The sequence below is a fragment of the Saccostrea echinata genome, unplaced genomic scaffold (assembly GCF_033153115.1).
Source record: "Saccostrea echinata isolate AGI-Se365-2 ecotype Australia unplaced genomic scaffold, CSIRO_AGI_Sech_v1 ptg000009l, whole genome shotgun sequence".
Taxonomy (NCBI): domain Eukaryota; kingdom Metazoa; phylum Mollusca; class Bivalvia; order Ostreida; family Ostreidae; genus Saccostrea; species Saccostrea echinata.
Genome location: NW_026889758.1, coordinates 29413756 through 29431905, shown reverse-complemented (window position 1 = coordinate 29431905; position 18150 = coordinate 29413756). Strand labels below are relative to the sequence as shown.

At 34.5% G+C, this 18150-nt stretch overlaps 3 protein-coding genes across 3 annotated transcripts in view; 1 reads left to right on the top strand and 2 right to left on the bottom strand.

The window, feature by feature from the left end:
- Positions 1-3204: 3204 nt before the first annotated feature.
- On the bottom strand, positions 3205-8977 carry LOC133182174 (glycosylated lysosomal membrane protein-like). The gene is made up of 6 exons (XM_061316921.1): positions 8886-8977; positions 7272-7562; positions 6655-6858; positions 5988-6215; positions 5480-5754; positions 3205-5252 (listed from the first exon to the last, which is right to left on the bottom strand). The coding sequence occupies exons 1-6, from the start codon at positions 8967-8969 to the stop codon at positions 5063-5065; spliced, it is 1272 nt and encodes a 423-aa protein (XP_061172905.1). The 5' UTR covers positions 8970-8977; the 3' UTR covers positions 3205-5062.
- A 296-nt stretch (positions 8978-9273) lies between these two features.
- On the top strand, positions 9274-14398 carry LOC133183564 (uncharacterized). The gene is made up of 7 exons (XM_061318506.1): positions 9274-9296; positions 10842-11073; positions 11417-11620; positions 12488-12627; positions 12789-12943; positions 13266-13383; positions 13548-14398. Exons 2-7 carry the CDS (start codon positions 10854-10856, stop codon positions 13776-13778), a joined length of 1068 nt encoding a protein of 355 aa, XP_061174490.1. The 5' UTR covers positions 9274-9296; positions 10842-10853; the 3' UTR covers positions 13779-14398.
- A 693-nt stretch (positions 14399-15091) lies between these two features.
- The window catches only part of LOC133182183 (stomatin-like protein stl-1), a 66743-nt gene continuing 63684 nt past the window's right edge, over positions 15092-18150 (bottom strand). Inside the window, exons 10-12 of the mRNA XM_061316929.1 lie at positions 15996-16075; positions 15570-15698; positions 15092-15350 (exon numbers count right to left, since the gene is read on the bottom strand). Of these exons, the coding sequence (XP_061172913.1) occupies positions 15243-15350; positions 15570-15698; positions 15996-16075 (317 nt within the window). The 3' untranslated portion in view covers positions 15092-15242. The remainder of the gene's footprint in view (positions 15351-15569; positions 15699-15995; positions 16076-18150) is intronic.

Sequence of the window (18150 nt, the reverse complement as noted above, 5' to 3'; positions counted from 1 at the left end):
TCAAGTTTGCTCAAATCATGCCCCCCTGGGGGTAGGGTGGGGCCACAATGGAGGATCAAAGTTTTACATAGGAATATATAGGAAAATTCTTTAAAAATTTTCTTCTCAAGAACAACAAAGCCACAATTAGTCATATTGATATGGAATCATCCTTCAGTTAGGTAGTGTAGATTCAAGTTTGTCGAAATCAAGACCCCCGGGGGTAGGGTGGGTCCACAATGGGGGATCAAAGTTTTACATAGGAATAAATAGGAAAAATCTTTTAAAATCTTTTCAAGAACAGGAAAGCCTTGATTAGTCATTTTGATATTGAAGCATCCCCAAGTATTGTAGATTCAAGTTTGTTCAAGGCATCCTCCAGTAGTAGGGTGGGGCCATAATCGGGGATCAAAGTTTAACAAAAGAATATATATAAGAAATATCTTAAAAAATCTTCTTCTCAAGAACAACAAAGCCATAATTAGTCATATTGATATGGAAGCATCCTTAGGTAGTGTAGATTCAAGTTTGTTCAAATCTTGAACCCTCCCTTCCTACCCCCCAGGGTAGGATGGCAGACATCTTTAAAATTCCGTTTCAAGAACAGCAAAACCATGATTAGTTATATGAATATAGAAGCATCCTCAGAAAGTTTAGATTCAATTTCATTCAAAACATGGCAACTGGGGATAGGTTATGCCTAGAACAGTTGATCAAAGCTTTACGTATGAATATATAGAAGAAGAAACCTGCTGACAAAGAACAGCAGGGCCATATTGACTCAGGTGAGCGTTGTGGCCCATGGGCCTCTTGTTAGCTAAAGGGAGCTGATCACATTTTGTCCGTAGTCCGTCTGTCCGTTCATCTGTAAACTTTTCACATTTTCGACTTCTTCTCCAGAACCACTGGGCCAATTTCAACCAAACTTGCCACAAAGCATCCTTGGATGAAGGGGGTTCAAGTTTGTTCAAATGAAGGGCCACGCCCTCTTCCAAGGGGAGATAGTTAAGAATTGGTGAAAATTTGGTGTCATCTTTTAAAAATCTTCTACTCAAGAACCATTGGGCCAGGAAAGTTGAAACTTATGGGAAACCTTCAGTACATAGTGTAGATTTAATTTTGTTCAAATCATGACCCCCGGGGGTAGGGTGGGGCCACAATGAGGGATCAAAGTTTTACATAGGAATATATAGGAAAATTCTTTAAAAATCTTCTTCTCAAGAACAACAAAGCCACAATCAGTCATATTGATATGGAATCATCCTCAGGTAGTGTAGATTCAAGTTTATTCAAATCATGACCCCCAGGGGTAGGGTGGGGCCACAATGGGGGATTAAAGTTTTAAATAGGAATATATAGGAAAATTCTTTAAAAAAAACTTCTTCTTAAGAACGTTAACAACAAAGCCACAATTAGTCGTATTGATATGGAATCATCCTCAGATAGTGTAGATTCAAATTTGTTCAAATCATGACCCCTGGGGGTAGGGTGGGGCCATAATGGGGGGTCAAAGTTTTACATAGGAATATATAGGAAAATTCTTTAAAAATCTTCTTCTCAAGAACAACAAAACCACAATTAGTCATATTGATATGGAAGCATTGTCAGGTAGTGTAGATTCAAGTTTGTTCAAATCATGACCCCCAGGGGTAGGGTGGGGCCACAATGGGGGATCTAAGATTTACTTATGAAAATGTATTAAAAAAATCTTTAAAAATCTTTTTCCAAGAACAACAAAGCCACAATTAGTCATATTGATATGGAATCATCCTCAGGTAGTGTAAATTCAAGTTTGTTGAAATCAAGACCCCTGGGGGTAGGGTGGAGCAACAATAGGGGATCAAAGTTTTACATAGGAATATATAGGAAAAATCTTTGGAAATCTTTTCAAGAACAGAAAAGCCATGATTAGTCATATTGATATTGAAGCACCCCAAGTATTGTAGATTCAATTTTGTTCAAGGCATCCTCCAGTAGTAGGGTGGGGCCATAATGGGGGATCAGAGTTTAACAAAAGAATATATATAGGAAATATCTTTAAAAATCTTCTTCTCAGGAACAACAAAGCCATAATTAGTCATATTGATATGGAAACATCCTCAGGTAGTGTAGATTCAAGTTTGTTCAAATCATGACCCCCCTCCTACCCCCCCCCCCCCCCCCCCCCCCCCAAGGGTAGAGTGGCAGACATCTTTAAAATTCCGTTTCAAGAACAGCAAAACTATGATTATAGTTATATGAATATAGAAGCATTCTCAGAAAGTTTAGATTCAATTTCATTCAAAATATGGCACCTGGGGATAGGGTATGCCTAGAACAGGAGATCAAAGCTTTACATATGAATATATAAAAGAAGAAATCTGCTGACAAAGAACAGCAGGGCCATATTGACTCAGGTGAGCATTGTGGCCCATTGTCCTCTTGTAAAAAATAAAGACTGTGACATCTCTTGAACGTTTTCAATTTGTTAAAATAACCAAAATGACCATCCACAGCTTTTCTTTTAACAGTGCTTAATGTCATGAGTGATATTTTAAATTCTCATGCAGGTCATTTCACCAAATGCAGTTTATTGAAAACATACTATGAAATGTTTTTATTGCATCTTATACTGCATTTATTATGCAATATGTTATAATCCTAGAATTTGTAACTTCCCCATGCAATTTCTGATCAATTCCTCAACAACAACAACAACAACCCCATTAGCACCAACAGAGAAAGAAATGAAAAAAAGGGAATAGGGAAGGAAAATATATTCTAAAAAATCAACACTAATAGTTCCCTTTGACTAGCTTTGTTATGGCAAAATAAGAATTGACAAACTTCACTAGATTTTATGGTTCAGTGTCTGAAAAAAAAAAAACGAAACAAAAAAAAAAATAATGATCAAGTCAATCCTAAATGACTAAGTCCAAAAAGTTACATTTTAGATATACAAATGTACATGAGAATGGCAAAGTCCTGACACCTGATTCTACTCTGCACATCTCTGTACAAAAGCTTGTACATCACTTAATTCTTCTCAAGATTAAACGATTGAAACTGCAGCCACCACAAGTTCAGGACATAAAGATGATCTTTTACATTGCATATCAACTCAAAATCATCAGCATTAAAACTAGGGAAAAGCATCGACTCACTTCATTCGTCATACCCAGAAAAAAAACCTTCAAATACATGTACATTGTACATGTATTTAACATATCAATAGCAAACAGTGCGTAGAGAATCTTAAGTTCTTTTATTCGCAACATGTATATAACTGAACATCAAAGTTCTGAACATTGATACTAGAATATCAGGGAAACATCTCTGTGTATCAGCTGACCTGATTAACTTGAGTTCTAGTGTTGACATATTAAAGACACAACTCACTCAGACAAAGTAATGGAGGAATCATGGACATTCGGGATCAACTTATCTTATCATGCTCATAATACAGATGTACAGAATTTCATAAAGCAAGACATTTGTAAACTCAGGAATTTGTTGATCCAATTACTGAAAAACACAAAACTTATACTGATGAAACTAGAGATTGGAATGTTATGTCTCCATCCTTTTACATATCACAATTTACAGCACCACTTTCATCTCCTAAATCTAAATATCTAACTAAAACTTACTACAATTGAATGTACAAAGATAAAAAAAAATTAAGAAGTACATACCCAGTAATAACTGCATATATTAAAACAACATGTGATGAGTAGAATTAAACAAATAAATGAAGTGTTAAATTTTTCAGAGAATTATAAAAAATATATACATGTATATGTACAGTTGAACTTTGGTATCTCGAACACTGATATCTCTAATACCATGGATGTGTTGAAGTGATCTGGAAGTCCCCAACCACTTATTCTCTAAGTATTTTACCCTTGACATCTTGAATCCTTTGGATATCTCAAAGTTTTTTCTCAGTCCTATCGAGTTCGAGATAGCAAGATTTGACTGTATATGGCACCAAAACAAAAGGGATGTGTCGCTATCAACATATACATGTAATACATGTACATGTAATTAAAATCTAATTGTTCATATCATAATATATATGTGTGAACATTGTATATATTTAATATTCTTTATATTCCTGAAAGCAAAATATTAATTCAATTAAAAGAAAACTTGTTATTTTCAATAAATATTCAAAGAGAAATATGCATTTATTGGAGATTCGTCATGTAGGAACATATAATAATTAATACCCCCGGTAAGTGACATGTTTACACATGTTCAAATAACTGTATATTTCAGCAGGAATAAACGAGACAAATTTCTTCATAAAGCAATTTCACAAACATCAACATTATATAATTATATTCTCAAAATCATTTTTGTATATGTGAAAAAACTAATAAATACAGGATTCAAATAAGAACAAATATAATCTGCATTTATATAAGAGAATTCTTTTTTCTTACAAGTACATGTAGCTACTAATCTACAACATGTCTGAAGTCTTGCTCTCATGAAAAATAAACTGCATTTTATGTCCACTTAAGGATACAAGACACAAAAAATTTGGATGCATGGCTAAATATAATTTTTTGACTGATTTGGAATAAAAATGACATATTAAATAAATCCCTTAAAATTAAAGAAATTGTATGTTTTCTTTGGTGCTGAAATATGTGATTTTGTGTCATTTTCTATGTAATTCTATACACAATTTTGCACACATTTTAAACATTGTGAAAATATCTTGCAAAATTCTCCCTTTTTACCTGGCAAACATTATTTAGGTTACCTATTTAAATATAAATCTATGAGAAATATAGCTAATTTCTGGAAAAAAGTTTGTTTGTGTTATTTATCCTTAAATAGGCACATCCCCCCTGCACAGATGCGTAATGCAAAGAGAGCTAAGAATGAAATAGTAGTGGTCATGGTAATGAAAAACAATCAGCTCTCTTCGAGTATTCTATTAAATGGCCTTTCAAACAAAACTCACATGTTGATAAAAATGAATCATGACTTTTGAAAATTTTTCCACTCTTTCATCTGAGCACCAAAAATTCTCTTGGTCAGGAGTATTTTAGAAATTTGGAAGCAAGTCTTGAATACTTTGTCTTTTCTCTCACTGTATTGTAGATTGATCACTGTCTAGATCAGTATACTCTCCCTTGGAAGTCTTCTTTTTGATGACCACAAATAGTCCCCCAAACATGATGATGACGACAGGTATACCTAACCCCGCTGATATCACCCCCACCACGAGGGAGGAAACTTTGTCCATGGGAGGGGCACCATAGCCAAGCTGAGCAGTCCTTCAACAACAAAAAAGAAAACAATTATAAAGACTAAAATAAATATATCATTTTACTGGTTATTTTTAAAATGATAAGAAATCCATTGCTTCTTGAAGTTTGATACACTTCAAAAGCCTGTGAAAATCTTTGGTATCATAAATTACATAATCAAACAAATTTTCCAATGTAAAAATGTTTATAAAAAGAAAATTTTTCAACAAATTTTAGCTGAGCATCAATCTTACCAGGAAGTATAATTAGTTTTAGTAAATCCACCATCTTTTTCCAGACCAAATGTGAAATTTGTTGCATATCTTGATATTATCTGAATATCAGAGAAATATGAATATAAAATACTGCTGTTCAGAAAACTATCTATATATTCAGTAGATGAGAGTCCAGTAGTTTCAACTTTAGTAGCTACTGAGCGAGCCCGGGCAGACTTTAAGTAACAAACAGGCTTCCACTGTAAATAGCCTCCATTGTCTTCATTTCTTGGCCGAGTTAACCAGTTAGATACCTACAATATAAATGTTTTTTTGTACTTTGCTGGCAGTGATCCTGGGTTCACTTTGGTATCTTGAGATTATTCTCAGAAACTCACTGAATAACATACTATATTAAATCCTATGTCATTGTGTTTATTTTTTTTTTCTTTAAGAAATATTCAAAATTTTGAAAAAATTTGCAGGAGGTTCATATTTCATATACATGTACTTAATCACAATATCTTAATAAAAGTGACTTGCATACCTGAAAGACTCCAGGGGTGTACTCATCATCTACAGACTTCTTAGTGACAATGGACATGGGTGTGACTGCAGAGTCTTGCCCTAAAAGAACTGTCTCTAGACCCCACCTAGCTGAGGAGGAGTTTCCTGTGTCTATGTCCTGGAGAGTAAAATCAATCTGGGTGGACTCAGCATCATACTGAAGATGGGGTAACTCTGTAGATCTGTCACTGTGATCAAACAAGTGAAACTGAAAGTAGAAACAATAAATAATGGGTTAAATCAGAAGATTCTCTGTGACACACTATTGAGGAAACAGTTTGGTTCGAGGGGTCAACAAAATGCATTTTGCCCGAGAACACAGTCAATAAATGTTTTGTTATACCTTTTACTTTTTATTTTGACATAATAGCCTTAGGCAAACAGTTTGCTTCTTGGGTCCGACAAAATGCATGTTAATTGCCCTCGAACCCAGTCAATAAATGTATATTGTTCCATAATAATCTGTTTTGTTTCATTATATCAATGACTTGTCTTCATTATAAGATATCTTGTATTACTGTGAGATTAGCAGCACTTATAATTGACAGTGAACATGGAAAATGATAAACAGACGGATAAAAACAATATTTTCCCAAAATTTTCGTAAGAAATTTCAAGACATTTTTTTCAAACTCTTTGTGAATTACCTGTAGTACTAAAGATCCATTGTATAAAGCCCGGTCTATCACCTCTCCACTATTTTTGACCTTCATCACTATGAAATCATTGGATGACCACATTGATAAGTCCTGCCACTCAAACACGTCAAAGTCATACACTCTCCATGCAGTACTGTTGACGTTGTAGTAATTTATATCAGCTTTGTCAGCTGTGTCATTGTACTGGAACAGCTGTTATAAATAAATGAGCTCGCCATTACTTGTTCTGAGGTCTTTATGCACCTTCCTCCCAAAACGCATCAAATGACTTGGTCAAGGATTGATGCTTGTATGGGCTTCAAAAAGGTGCAAAATAGAACACAGATATGAAAAAGCTAACTAGTAAATGAAAAGATAGACCAAGACATCCATATCATTGTTTATCAGGGTCTATGAAATTGTCCAGCTTTCTCAACTGAATTATGACCATATCTGAGTGTGCGTATTTACAACTTTTCTTTTTGCAAAGATATTTTGATCAACATGTCCTAAGCCTAGTAAAATACTATATTACAGATAATTATTTTGATATTCAAAAACACTTTATGTTACTGCCATTTGACTAAAACTTAAAATAAAGATATAAATTCATATATAATACTTGCCCTCGTAAACACAACTCCAAATGAGTATATCTCTTTTACACCATCTGGTTTGATTATAGCCTCCCTTCTCTCTGTTTCATTCTTAGATGCAATCTTTCTACAGTCAATTTGAAGCTGATATTTGCCTTTTGGTTTGTTAGTCTGAATAACTAATGCAGAAGGTGGGCCTCCTATCGCTGATATTATATAGTGCAGAATGTCATTATCTCCCTTGGACACAATATAAGCAAGACCAGGACTGCATTCTGGACATTTCTGTGTCTCACAACCAGGGTTAAAGAATGTGGTCATCTATAAAAAATGATTGAAAAATATAACTTTAACACATAAAAACAGAAGCTTAAACTGTACAAAATTATTAAGTATAAGAAGAAGCTACTGTTTGGAATGACATTTTTTTTAAATACCATATCACTCTGCTATAAGCTAAACTCTTAGTTAAGGTCTTTTTAAACAGGCTTAAACTGAATTACCTAAAGATAATGATAAATTATATATGATTTATATCTAATTAAAACAAAGGGAGGATAAAAAACAAGAAGATAATGTCCTTCAGGAATGAGTTTTAATACTACCATCCAGCAATCATCATGTGGCTATTAGACCCTAGGGTTAGCTTGGCTATTTAAAAAATCATCCTTATACACCCACTTGGCCAATGAAAATTTGACTTGTACTGCATTTTAGAATTTGGGTTTTGTAAGAATATAATATCAGTAAGTACTTAAAAATAAAGTTCTCATAAAGATTACTTCAGTTCTACACGTATGTCACATGCAGAATAAAAAACATGTACAAGTATTCCTTTGTGCAAGACTTAAGCAAACTTATTCTCTGTTGGAATTGTGATCACTCGAAATTTATGAAATTTTAACTTCATTACTCAACTTGAAAATAGAGGTCACATGCAGCATTCAAAGCATATGTATGGATATGTTGTGTATTCCCATAGGCATTATATCTATGCAAGTTTGGACATTCAATTTAGGAGTTATAATACATTTAGAATAGGAATCTCCAGTAAGTGTAGCTGACACACAGCATCTGAATCATGTTTAGCAGTATGCATCCTTATCGACATTATGCATCCTAGTATAATAAAAGAATTGTACCGGTAAGTACCAAATTACTCTGATGACTTTTATTATTTCCACTCATCCAGGAAATATTAGTCCCAAATCATGCCATATTAGAAGTATTATTGCATCTAAATTAAGACTAGTGAAACTATTAAAACAATACAAGATAATGGTCAAGTTAGGAGTTTCATAGTTACTTGGAATGGACCTGCAGCAAAAGAAAGGTCTTTTTGACCACTCACCCAAAAATTATATCTGAGGTGCATGAACATCTTAAGCATGGGAGTAGGACTTTACTTTTACACAAGCAATTCTAATACGAAACGAGTCTTCTTTTAATATGGATTTTTGTGAATTTAGATACAGCATAGCTTTGAACTATAGTTAAAAGTTGTGAACTATAAAGAAAACCCCATCCTTTTTAATCCAGCAATTACGTCCTTGTTATCATGGTTATATCGAAAATAAGAAAGAAAAAATTAATTAAATCTGTCAAAATGCAAATAAAAGATTAACTGTGATTAATCATACTTACACTCCGAACTGGTCCATCACTATTAACAAAAGAAAAGCAATAAATAGCTATAAAGCATTTGACTAGCATGTTTCTGCTTTGCATCTTCCCCCAACAGAGAGGTATAATATGTATATTATACCTCCAACAGATGACAAAATCCGTCACATGACTAGTATTCATGATCACATGGTAACAAAATGATAGAAATTTCGAACCCGAACTAAACTTTCTAAGTCTTCAGTTGTTATTTCCTTTCATTTCATTTAATTTTCTTTTCGTTATGATCAGATGATATATTTGAATTTGTTTAACTGCCTTTTAATATTTTGATCTCATATATCTTGTTTTATTTTGTTGGTATGAAATATAACGTGACTTCCGGCGGGAAATACGAAATTTAAGAAAAGGTCTTGAACGTGAACTTGAACGGTAAACTTTAGTGAAGTAATGAAATTATGAACTAATGATAGGGTATATTTGTCAAAATAGCAAATATATATTTATTTATATCTGTAGTAAAGTTAGAGCTATATTTAAGCATTCCCTTTTAAGCGAAATGGATTTTTCCAAACACAGAACTTTGTATTGTTGTGGTTCAGTGCTTAGATCATTCAGGTAGATGTTCGAATCCAGCCCCGTCAGTTGAACTCTTGAGAGGTGATGGATATTGAACCATCAGGTCATCGGCGAAGCAATTTGCCTTCTCGCCACATTCCACTGTCCCTTCTTAAAATTCTTCGCCAACCCAACCAACCCAGGCACTTCCCTGGCATAGGCACTCCCCAGTTTAACTGTTAAAAAATATATATCTACTATACCATAAACATATGTTTATAGTATAGTAGATATATATTTTTTAACAATTAAGCTGAGGAGTGCCTATGTTCCCTGGCAGATCTTTCATTTCCTGTCACAAGTGTAATTGGTCCAGAAAGTCATCACATTGAAGAGTAATAATTAAAGCCTAGTAACATATGTATATGTACAAGTGTCATTTGCTGATGAAGCTTCTTCAAAAGGGTCAGGTGGGAGGCAGTTGTGAGTTAATTCTTGTTTTGGGTGGTGTGTAAATGGCAAGACTTCAATTAAAGCATGTTAATCCTGCATGAGTGGTGGTGGTGGTGGTGTAACTGGTAAATCAATTGCCAGGATGCCGAAGTCCATAATGTGATGCTAGAGGATGGTTACATTGGGGGGGGGGGGGTGTTATACTGTGACAGTCAGATGGGTGTAGATGACACTGCTGGTGGCCAGATAACTCAGTTGGAAGAGCTGCCCTACCTAGAAATTTGGAGGGGGGGGGGGGCAGGTTCCAATCCTAGTCTGGTCCGTCACTTTTTTTCTCCTTTCCTTTTACATTTGGTGCCCTGACCAAGATGTGACAGGTAAGGGCCGGGCCTGCCAGGGAAGAGCCTGGGTTGGTGCATGTTTTCAGGGGGGCAAAGACCCTTAAAGGGGCTTAGACACAGATTTGAAGTTAATATTTTCTTAAATTTTCTGTATAATATCCTGACTTATAAGTTCCTTTAGCATTTCAGACGGAAATATAATGAAAAACTTGTTTTATCTAGAAATTATTGAAACTACAAATTTCGGGACACGTTTGATTGGCACATCCTTGCACTTTCACCAAAAAAAAAACTTTATTCTTAATACTTAAGATAAGTAGAAATTTTGTTGTGTGTGAATGAAAAATATTAAAACTATAATCCAGAAAATTCAGAGTAGAAATGCGAGAAAGCAAAACCAACTCCCCAGTATTGTCAGTCTGTGCTCAGTGATGTGTGCAGAGTTTAACAAATTGAACACACCTATGAAATTATTAACCATTAACACTGGCAATGTCAAAGGTGCATTTAAGTATAAGCATTACCATAAAATAGTATCATATAGTAAAATTGGTGTTTTTGATGATATTGGATTTATATTGTCTTTACTGTAACAGTTGCACATTTTAGACTGATTTATTTGAAGTAAATATTTGATATGGAGAAGACACCAATTTACACAACACCCAGTCCTGAGACCAGTGGTGAACCTCCTATCAAGAAGCACAGACTCATCAGTAGTGGATCAACTCCACAAAGAAATGGCCTGACCCCAGTCAGACAAAGATTAGAACAACAGAGAAAGAAGGTTCTGGAGAAAGAGACCAGGAGTCAGCAAGAGACCAGTCCCACACTGCAGAAACTGAGGGACACACCAGGTTTGTAGAAATCCATGACAAAAGATATCCTAATGAGTACCGGTATATACATTAATCTTTAATAGCCGAGGGTTCTGATCTGCTCCTTCTTTGAAGGAGGAGAGGAGTGGATCAAAATGCTTGCCTAGCGAAGATCTGATGGAATATGTAACATATAAGATTTGAAACAAGGGTTTTTATTAATCTATTCCCAACATATATATAAGAGAAATTGTCTCTGTGCATTATGAGTACTTAATTCAGTTCACAGCAGCCAATCTCAAAGAAAGTGTTAGATTTAAAATTGTACTTAACTCTTTTAACATGTTTAAAGAAGAAACTTCATTTACATGTACTTACTTAGGTCGAGTTAACAAAGACAAACATGCCTTGATCAACAAGCACCTTGATACAAAGCACAACATGGATCGGCTGAGTGTAGGGGGTGGGGTCTCACTCTGGCCAGACATGGAGGACATGCGTCTTTCACTTCCTGAAATACTGAAGCTGGGAGCACTCTGTTTTTCTTTGTTTTCTCTGGTTATTATACTGTTTACTAAATTACATGGTGAGTGAGACATTTTTAAATATTTTTTTTTAAAGAACTGTCTCAAATATTTTGGAGCATTCACAGTTTTCATGTTGAAAATTTATTTCTTAATTTGTGAGGATTTTTGCCTCACCTGAACCAAAGGTTCAAGTGAGAATTCTGATCAAATAGTGTATCAACTGTCCATTATGTACTGTCTGTAAACTATTGTCATTCTTAGCTTTTCTCTTGTACGTGTACCACTAGGAGATCAATTTCAACTAGACTTGGCAAAAAGCATTCTTGGTTGATGGGGGTTTAAATTTGTCCAATGCTATGCCATTTTTCAAGGGGACATATAAAATAGGGTATGGTCATTGGAAAATCTTTCCCAAGAATTACTTAGCAAGACAAAAAACTTAAATGAAAACTTTTAAACTTATAGCTTTAATTAGTTAAAGACATTACCTAAAGGACTAGAGTGGGGTCACAAAAAGTGGTTTATAAAGTTTTGCAAAGGAATGCATTTACTGTATATAGGAAAAGTCATAAAAAATTTACTTATCAAGATTGACATAGAAATTGTTAATTAAACTTATATGTATGCAAGCGTTAACATATGTAGTTAGATAAGTTTGCTCAAATTAAGGCCCTGAGGCTAGTTGGGGCAATGATCAGGAATCTAAAATTTAAATGGGAATATTCAAGAAAAAATCTATAATCTTCTTCTCGGGAACAGCAGGACCACAGTTTGTCAATAAGTATGTAAGCATCTCCATGCAGTATTGATTTTCTGTTAGTTGAAATCATGGATTTCAAGTGCTAAAATAAGGGATTTGTTTATAAATGTATACACTGTACTTATTTGTGCATCTTCCTCCTTCAAAATATGTTTATCTTTTGCAGGTGATGTTGTGCAAAATCTATTGTTGTTTCACCATAGACTTGTAGACTTCAGTAACAAACATGGTATAAATGTAACAGCAACATGTGATAAATTCAGATCGTCTGTGATAGAATGGCATCTTCATCATAAACATCTACTGGTAGGTCTAGCATTATGTATTATAAAATGCATTGGTTTATGCTTTTGAGGTGAAAATAATAGCATGTTTCATAATACGTCCACTGCATATGATGCACACATTTTCTGTGTCATTTCTGATGTTTTTGGATTTATTTATCAATTACTTTTGATTTTCCTTAGGATGAAATTCATGCCCGTTTTGATGTCAGTAAGTTTCCTATGACCTATGTGATGTATATAGTTGTATATGGAGGAGGGATGGGTACACTGGTGTACTTCCTCGCTGATAATGTCTGGTCCAAAAGTAAACTCTCCCCACGGAGAATCAAACAGTGGTAAGTATAATTTTTTATTATCTCAGTAATCTCTACTGTGAAGAGCATTGAAGCTAAATATGCAATTTCATAACTGATATTGCCATGATTCATTCAGTTACCTTTCTCCCTGACTGATGCACTGTATTTCAGGGAGTGTCTCATATACTGCCCCGTATTATTTATGAGCATATTTAATTTCAATTGGGATATCAGTAATTTAATAAAGGGTATGTGAACCTAGAATAGCAAAATATCTTTGTCAACTTTAAAATGGCCTGAAAGTGTTTCACCATAGGAGTATGATAAAGAAGACTATCATTAACACACAAATTTCTTCCAGGACGAGCCTGCTCACACTAATAGGGACTTGGACAGTGGCCTTGACCTACATGCTTGTTTGTGCCTACATGGTAGAAATGGCAATAAAAAATAATGTACGCAGAATCACAGAGGTTCTGGTGAGGATCAGTTTTCTCAAGGGAAAAGACTGTTGTCTTTTTTCCCTAACTTACACAATATTGTAATATTACATATACAAGTCGAAAAATTCTAATATTGCAGATTATAATATTCATGTATTTCAAATATGTCTTTCTTCACAGTAATGTTCTTATATTTACAGGGAGAAGCCATAGCAACAGACTTTGACCTTAGTGTTTTACAAGCTGTTGTGGAGTACTGGAGAACCCGTTGCTTAGCAACAGGAACTCTAAGGGTGATGGGTCTTCTGGAGGTCAAGGACTTGTTGTTCTATTTACAGTACTATCTTGTTCCTGTGGCTACAATACTTGGGACTCCTGTCATTAAACTTGTAGTTTCACTGTATCACATATACAGTTATAAATGCAAATAAATTACCCAAAAGTTGATATTTGTTATGCAATTTACTGTACAATTACACTTGCAAAACTTACTACATATTATTATTGTGTAAATCACACTGACTTGTTACACAAGCATAATTCATGAAGTGCACTACACACTATTATTTTCTTAATATCCCCCCCCCCCCAAAAAAAAAAACTTTTCCTTTAATGTATAGAGGGTCATTAATATTAAATCTTTTATATACAGTTAAATATTCAATATCTCAAATACCAAGGATAGGTCAAAGTAAATTGGATTTCCAAATCTTGTATTTTTGCACTTTAACCTCAATATCTCAGATCCTCAGATATCTTTATTTTCTTCCACATCCAGTTCAAGATAACAAGATTTGACTGTATATCTAAGATTTTGCAAAATATAAAGTCTCAAACTTGTAAAATGAAAGAGTTATATGAAAGATTAAAGTTTTTGACAGAAATTAAGAATGACAGATGGTCAAACAGAACAAAAACAATATGCTCCCAATCTTTGATCTTGGGTCATAAAAATGATGCAGGATATGTGTGAGAGATACTATTCTGATATTTACATACATATATTTAGGTGAATTCAAATTACACTATTTTTAGTAGGAAAAAAAATTGAAGAGGGGGGGGGGGGTTCTTAAAAATGTACCTTTTATGTTTACATGTATATTCTCTCTCTCTCTATATATGTATGTTTTTTTTAAACAGAAATGGATTAACACCAATATATTTATTGTATACTTAAAATTTATGATTTAGATATGTCATCTTCAAGTTTTAAACATACTAGTGCTTTCTTTGTGAGTTTGACAATGCTTCCATTAAAAATAAATCTTTCATTCCTAAATTCCAGAGTTAGTTGTATTTGTGTCAAAAAAAGGAGTAAATCACTTCAGGACATATGCAACATAGTTTTGAACTTTATTTTTTTATTTACTGTATAATTTAAGAGTTCAAATAATTGAAGGAACTTTGTGCAATTTAATTTTGCCTAATAATACCGTACACCTTTTCAGAATCAAATTTTGAGGAAATACCAGCTAAAACTAATTTTTTGTTCATTTTTCTTTAGAGAATACAAGAATTTTAATTTTTGATATCTGTTCAAAACTCCTGGTAATGTTTGCTGATTTTTTGTGTAAGAACATCTGATGGTATTATGATTTTAAATTGAGAATATCTCGGGGAAAATTATCAGTGGGAAGGTACTGTTACATTGTAAAGTACATGTACATACGTTGCATGTGACCTTAACAATCCTTATCTACATCACTTACTTTTTTTTAATAAAAAAACAACAAAAACTTGAAAATTTCTTTTTATACAGTTTATTTTTTGCTACAGCAAAAAACACAGTTTTAAATATAAAATAGTTCTTGTTTCTCCTCTCACTCATTTGTTCAGCCATTCACACTACATGTATTATTGTATATTTTTCATTCTTCTGGTTCCGATTTAATATTTCATTCCTCTGGTCCAGATTTAATATTTTCTGTAGGTCTGACTGGTATTGATGCTTGTTCAGTCTTTAATTGATCCATACTTGCAAGATTTTTGTACACTGTCATGGCCTGGCAAGAAAAAAATTAACCCCATGTATAACATCAATCTGAATTTTCTTTAAAATTATATTGAACAAAAATGTATAAGAAAAAAATGTTATGCTTTATATTAATATTTGACAATACACATTTCTTACTGTGTAACAGACAATATTAATCTGGTGTAACACAAATAACATAGCTTACATCATTGTACCAATAAGATGTTTACAGGGGATTTTGACTCACCTGAGCAACCATCCCTCCAACATCCCCAGAATTTGCCGGTAGAATGACAGTGTTGTTTGTTTTGGCCAGTTTACCAAAAGCATCTACATACTGTTCTGCTATACTGTATGCCACAGCATTCATTCCATTCTATAATTTGATTTCAATATTATAACAACAATTTGTATTTCATATGCATTTCTTCACATAGAGGTGAGATTCTTTCACATGTAGATCTGTGGTAATTATTTAAGGAACCTTCCTTATTTAAAGATAGGTAAATGATAGATATTTCATCACTTTGCAAAAGAAAACTAAGAAGAATACTGAATATTTTTTGTGAGCTACTACCAAAATGCTAAAATAAGCCAAAATTAGCACCCTAATAACTCACTACAGCAGTATCAATATGACAGAGAGCAGCCATTTCTGGGTCTGTATATTCACCTGTTTACTGATAGCCTCAGACACCTGACTGACAGCTCTGGCCTTGGCCTCGGCCATCGCTCGAATGGCCTCCGCTTCACCTGAAAATTAAAAGAAATTAATGAACTGTTACTTTCAGTTGAATATTGTTTTCTCTTTTGGGAAAATACCTTAAAGTTGTAATTTCATTTGATTTCTAAAGTGAGTTAAGCTTGTCTCTCTCATTTTCTCCCACAATGTATTTAGGGTATAAAACACAGTACAAATGAATTGTTAAAGAACAAGAGGCCCATGGGCCACATCGCTCACCTGAGTAACTTTGGCCATGCTGTTCTTTACCAGATTTCCCCCCTTTTAATATACCTATTGTGGCCCCGCCCAACCCCCGGGGGTCAAAATTTGAACAATTTAGAATCTACACTACCTCAGGATGCTTCTAAATATGTCTCAGCTTTATTGGTCGAGTGGTTCTTGAAAAGAAGATTTTTAAATATTTTTCTTATATATTTCAATGTAAAACTTGGATTCCCTATTGTGTCCCGCCCTACCCCCAGGGGTCAAGATTTGAACAATTTATAATCTACAGGATGCTTCAATATAAGTTTCAGCTTTTCTGGCCCAGTGGTTCTTGAGAAGAAGATTTTTTAAGATTTTTCTTATGTATTTCAATGTAAAACTTGGATTCCCTATTGTGGCCCCGCGCTACCCCCGGGGGTCATGATTTAAACAATTTAGAATCTACACTACCCCAGGATGCTTCCAAATAAGTTTCAGCTTTTCTGGCCCAGTGGTTCTTGAGAAGAAGATTTGTAAAGATTTTTCTTATGTATTTCAATGTAAAACTTGGATTCCCTACTGTGGCCCTGCCCTACCCCGGGGGGTCATGATTTGAATAGTTTATAATCTACACTACCCCAGGATGCTTCCAAATAAGTTTCAGCTTTTCTGGTCCAGTGGTTCTTGAGAAGAAGATTTTTTAAGATTTTTCCTATATATTTCAATGTAAAACTTGGATTCCCTATTGTGGCCCCGCCCTACCCCCAGGGGTCATGATTTGAATAGTTTATAATCTACACTACCCCAGGATGCTTCCACATAAGTTTCAGCTTTTCTGGCCCAGTGGTTCTTGAAAAGAAGATTTTTAAAGATTTTTCCTATATATTTCAATGTAAAACTTGGATTTCCTATTGTGGCCCCGCCCTACCCCCGGGGGTCATGATTTGAACAATTTAGATTCTACACTACCCCAGCATGCTTCCATATAAGTTTCAGTATTTCTGGCCCAGTGGTTCTTGAGAAGAAGATTTTTAAAGATTTTTCCTATATATTTCAATGTAAAACTTGGATTCCCTATTGTGGCCCCGCCCTACCCCCGGGGTCATGATTTGAACAATTTAGAATCTACACTACCCCAGGATGCTTCCATATAAGTTTAAGCTTTTCTGCCCCTGTGGTTCTTGAGAAGAAGATTTTTAAAGATTTTTCTTATGTATTTCAATGTAAAACTTGGATTCCCTATTGTGGCCCCGCCCTACCCCCGGGGGTCATGATTTTAACAATTTAGAATCTACACTATCCCAGGATGCTTCCACATAAGTTTCAGCTTTTCTGGCCCAGTGGTTCTTGAGAAGAAGATTTTTTAATGAACCCACCCTATTTTTGTCTTTTCTTGATTATCTCCCCTTGTAAAGGGACTTGGCCCTTTATTTTAACAATTTACACTCCCCTTCACCCAAGGATACTTTGTACCAAGTTTGGTTAAAATTGGCCCAGTGGTTCTTGAGAAGAAGTTGAAAATGTGAAAAGTTTACAGACGGACGGACAGACGGACAGACGGACGGACGGACGGACGGACGGACAGACGGACAGACGGACGGACGACGGACAACGGGTGATCAGAAAAGCTCACTTGAGCTTTCAGCTCAGGTGAGCTAAAAAGGGATTCTTAAAAATTTTCAACTTTTATCATTAAACTAATTTCATTTTGAAAAACTGCAATATTAAAACAACTTATGCATGTAAAAATTGCATGACTAATTCTGAATGAAACAAGAGGCCCAGGGGCCACATCGCTCACCTGAGCACTATGGCTAGAAAAAAGCAGAAATCAGTTCAGTCTTGAAAGGTAGAAAAGTTTAAATATAAAAGTGTGTGTGTGGGGGGGGGGGGGGGGGTG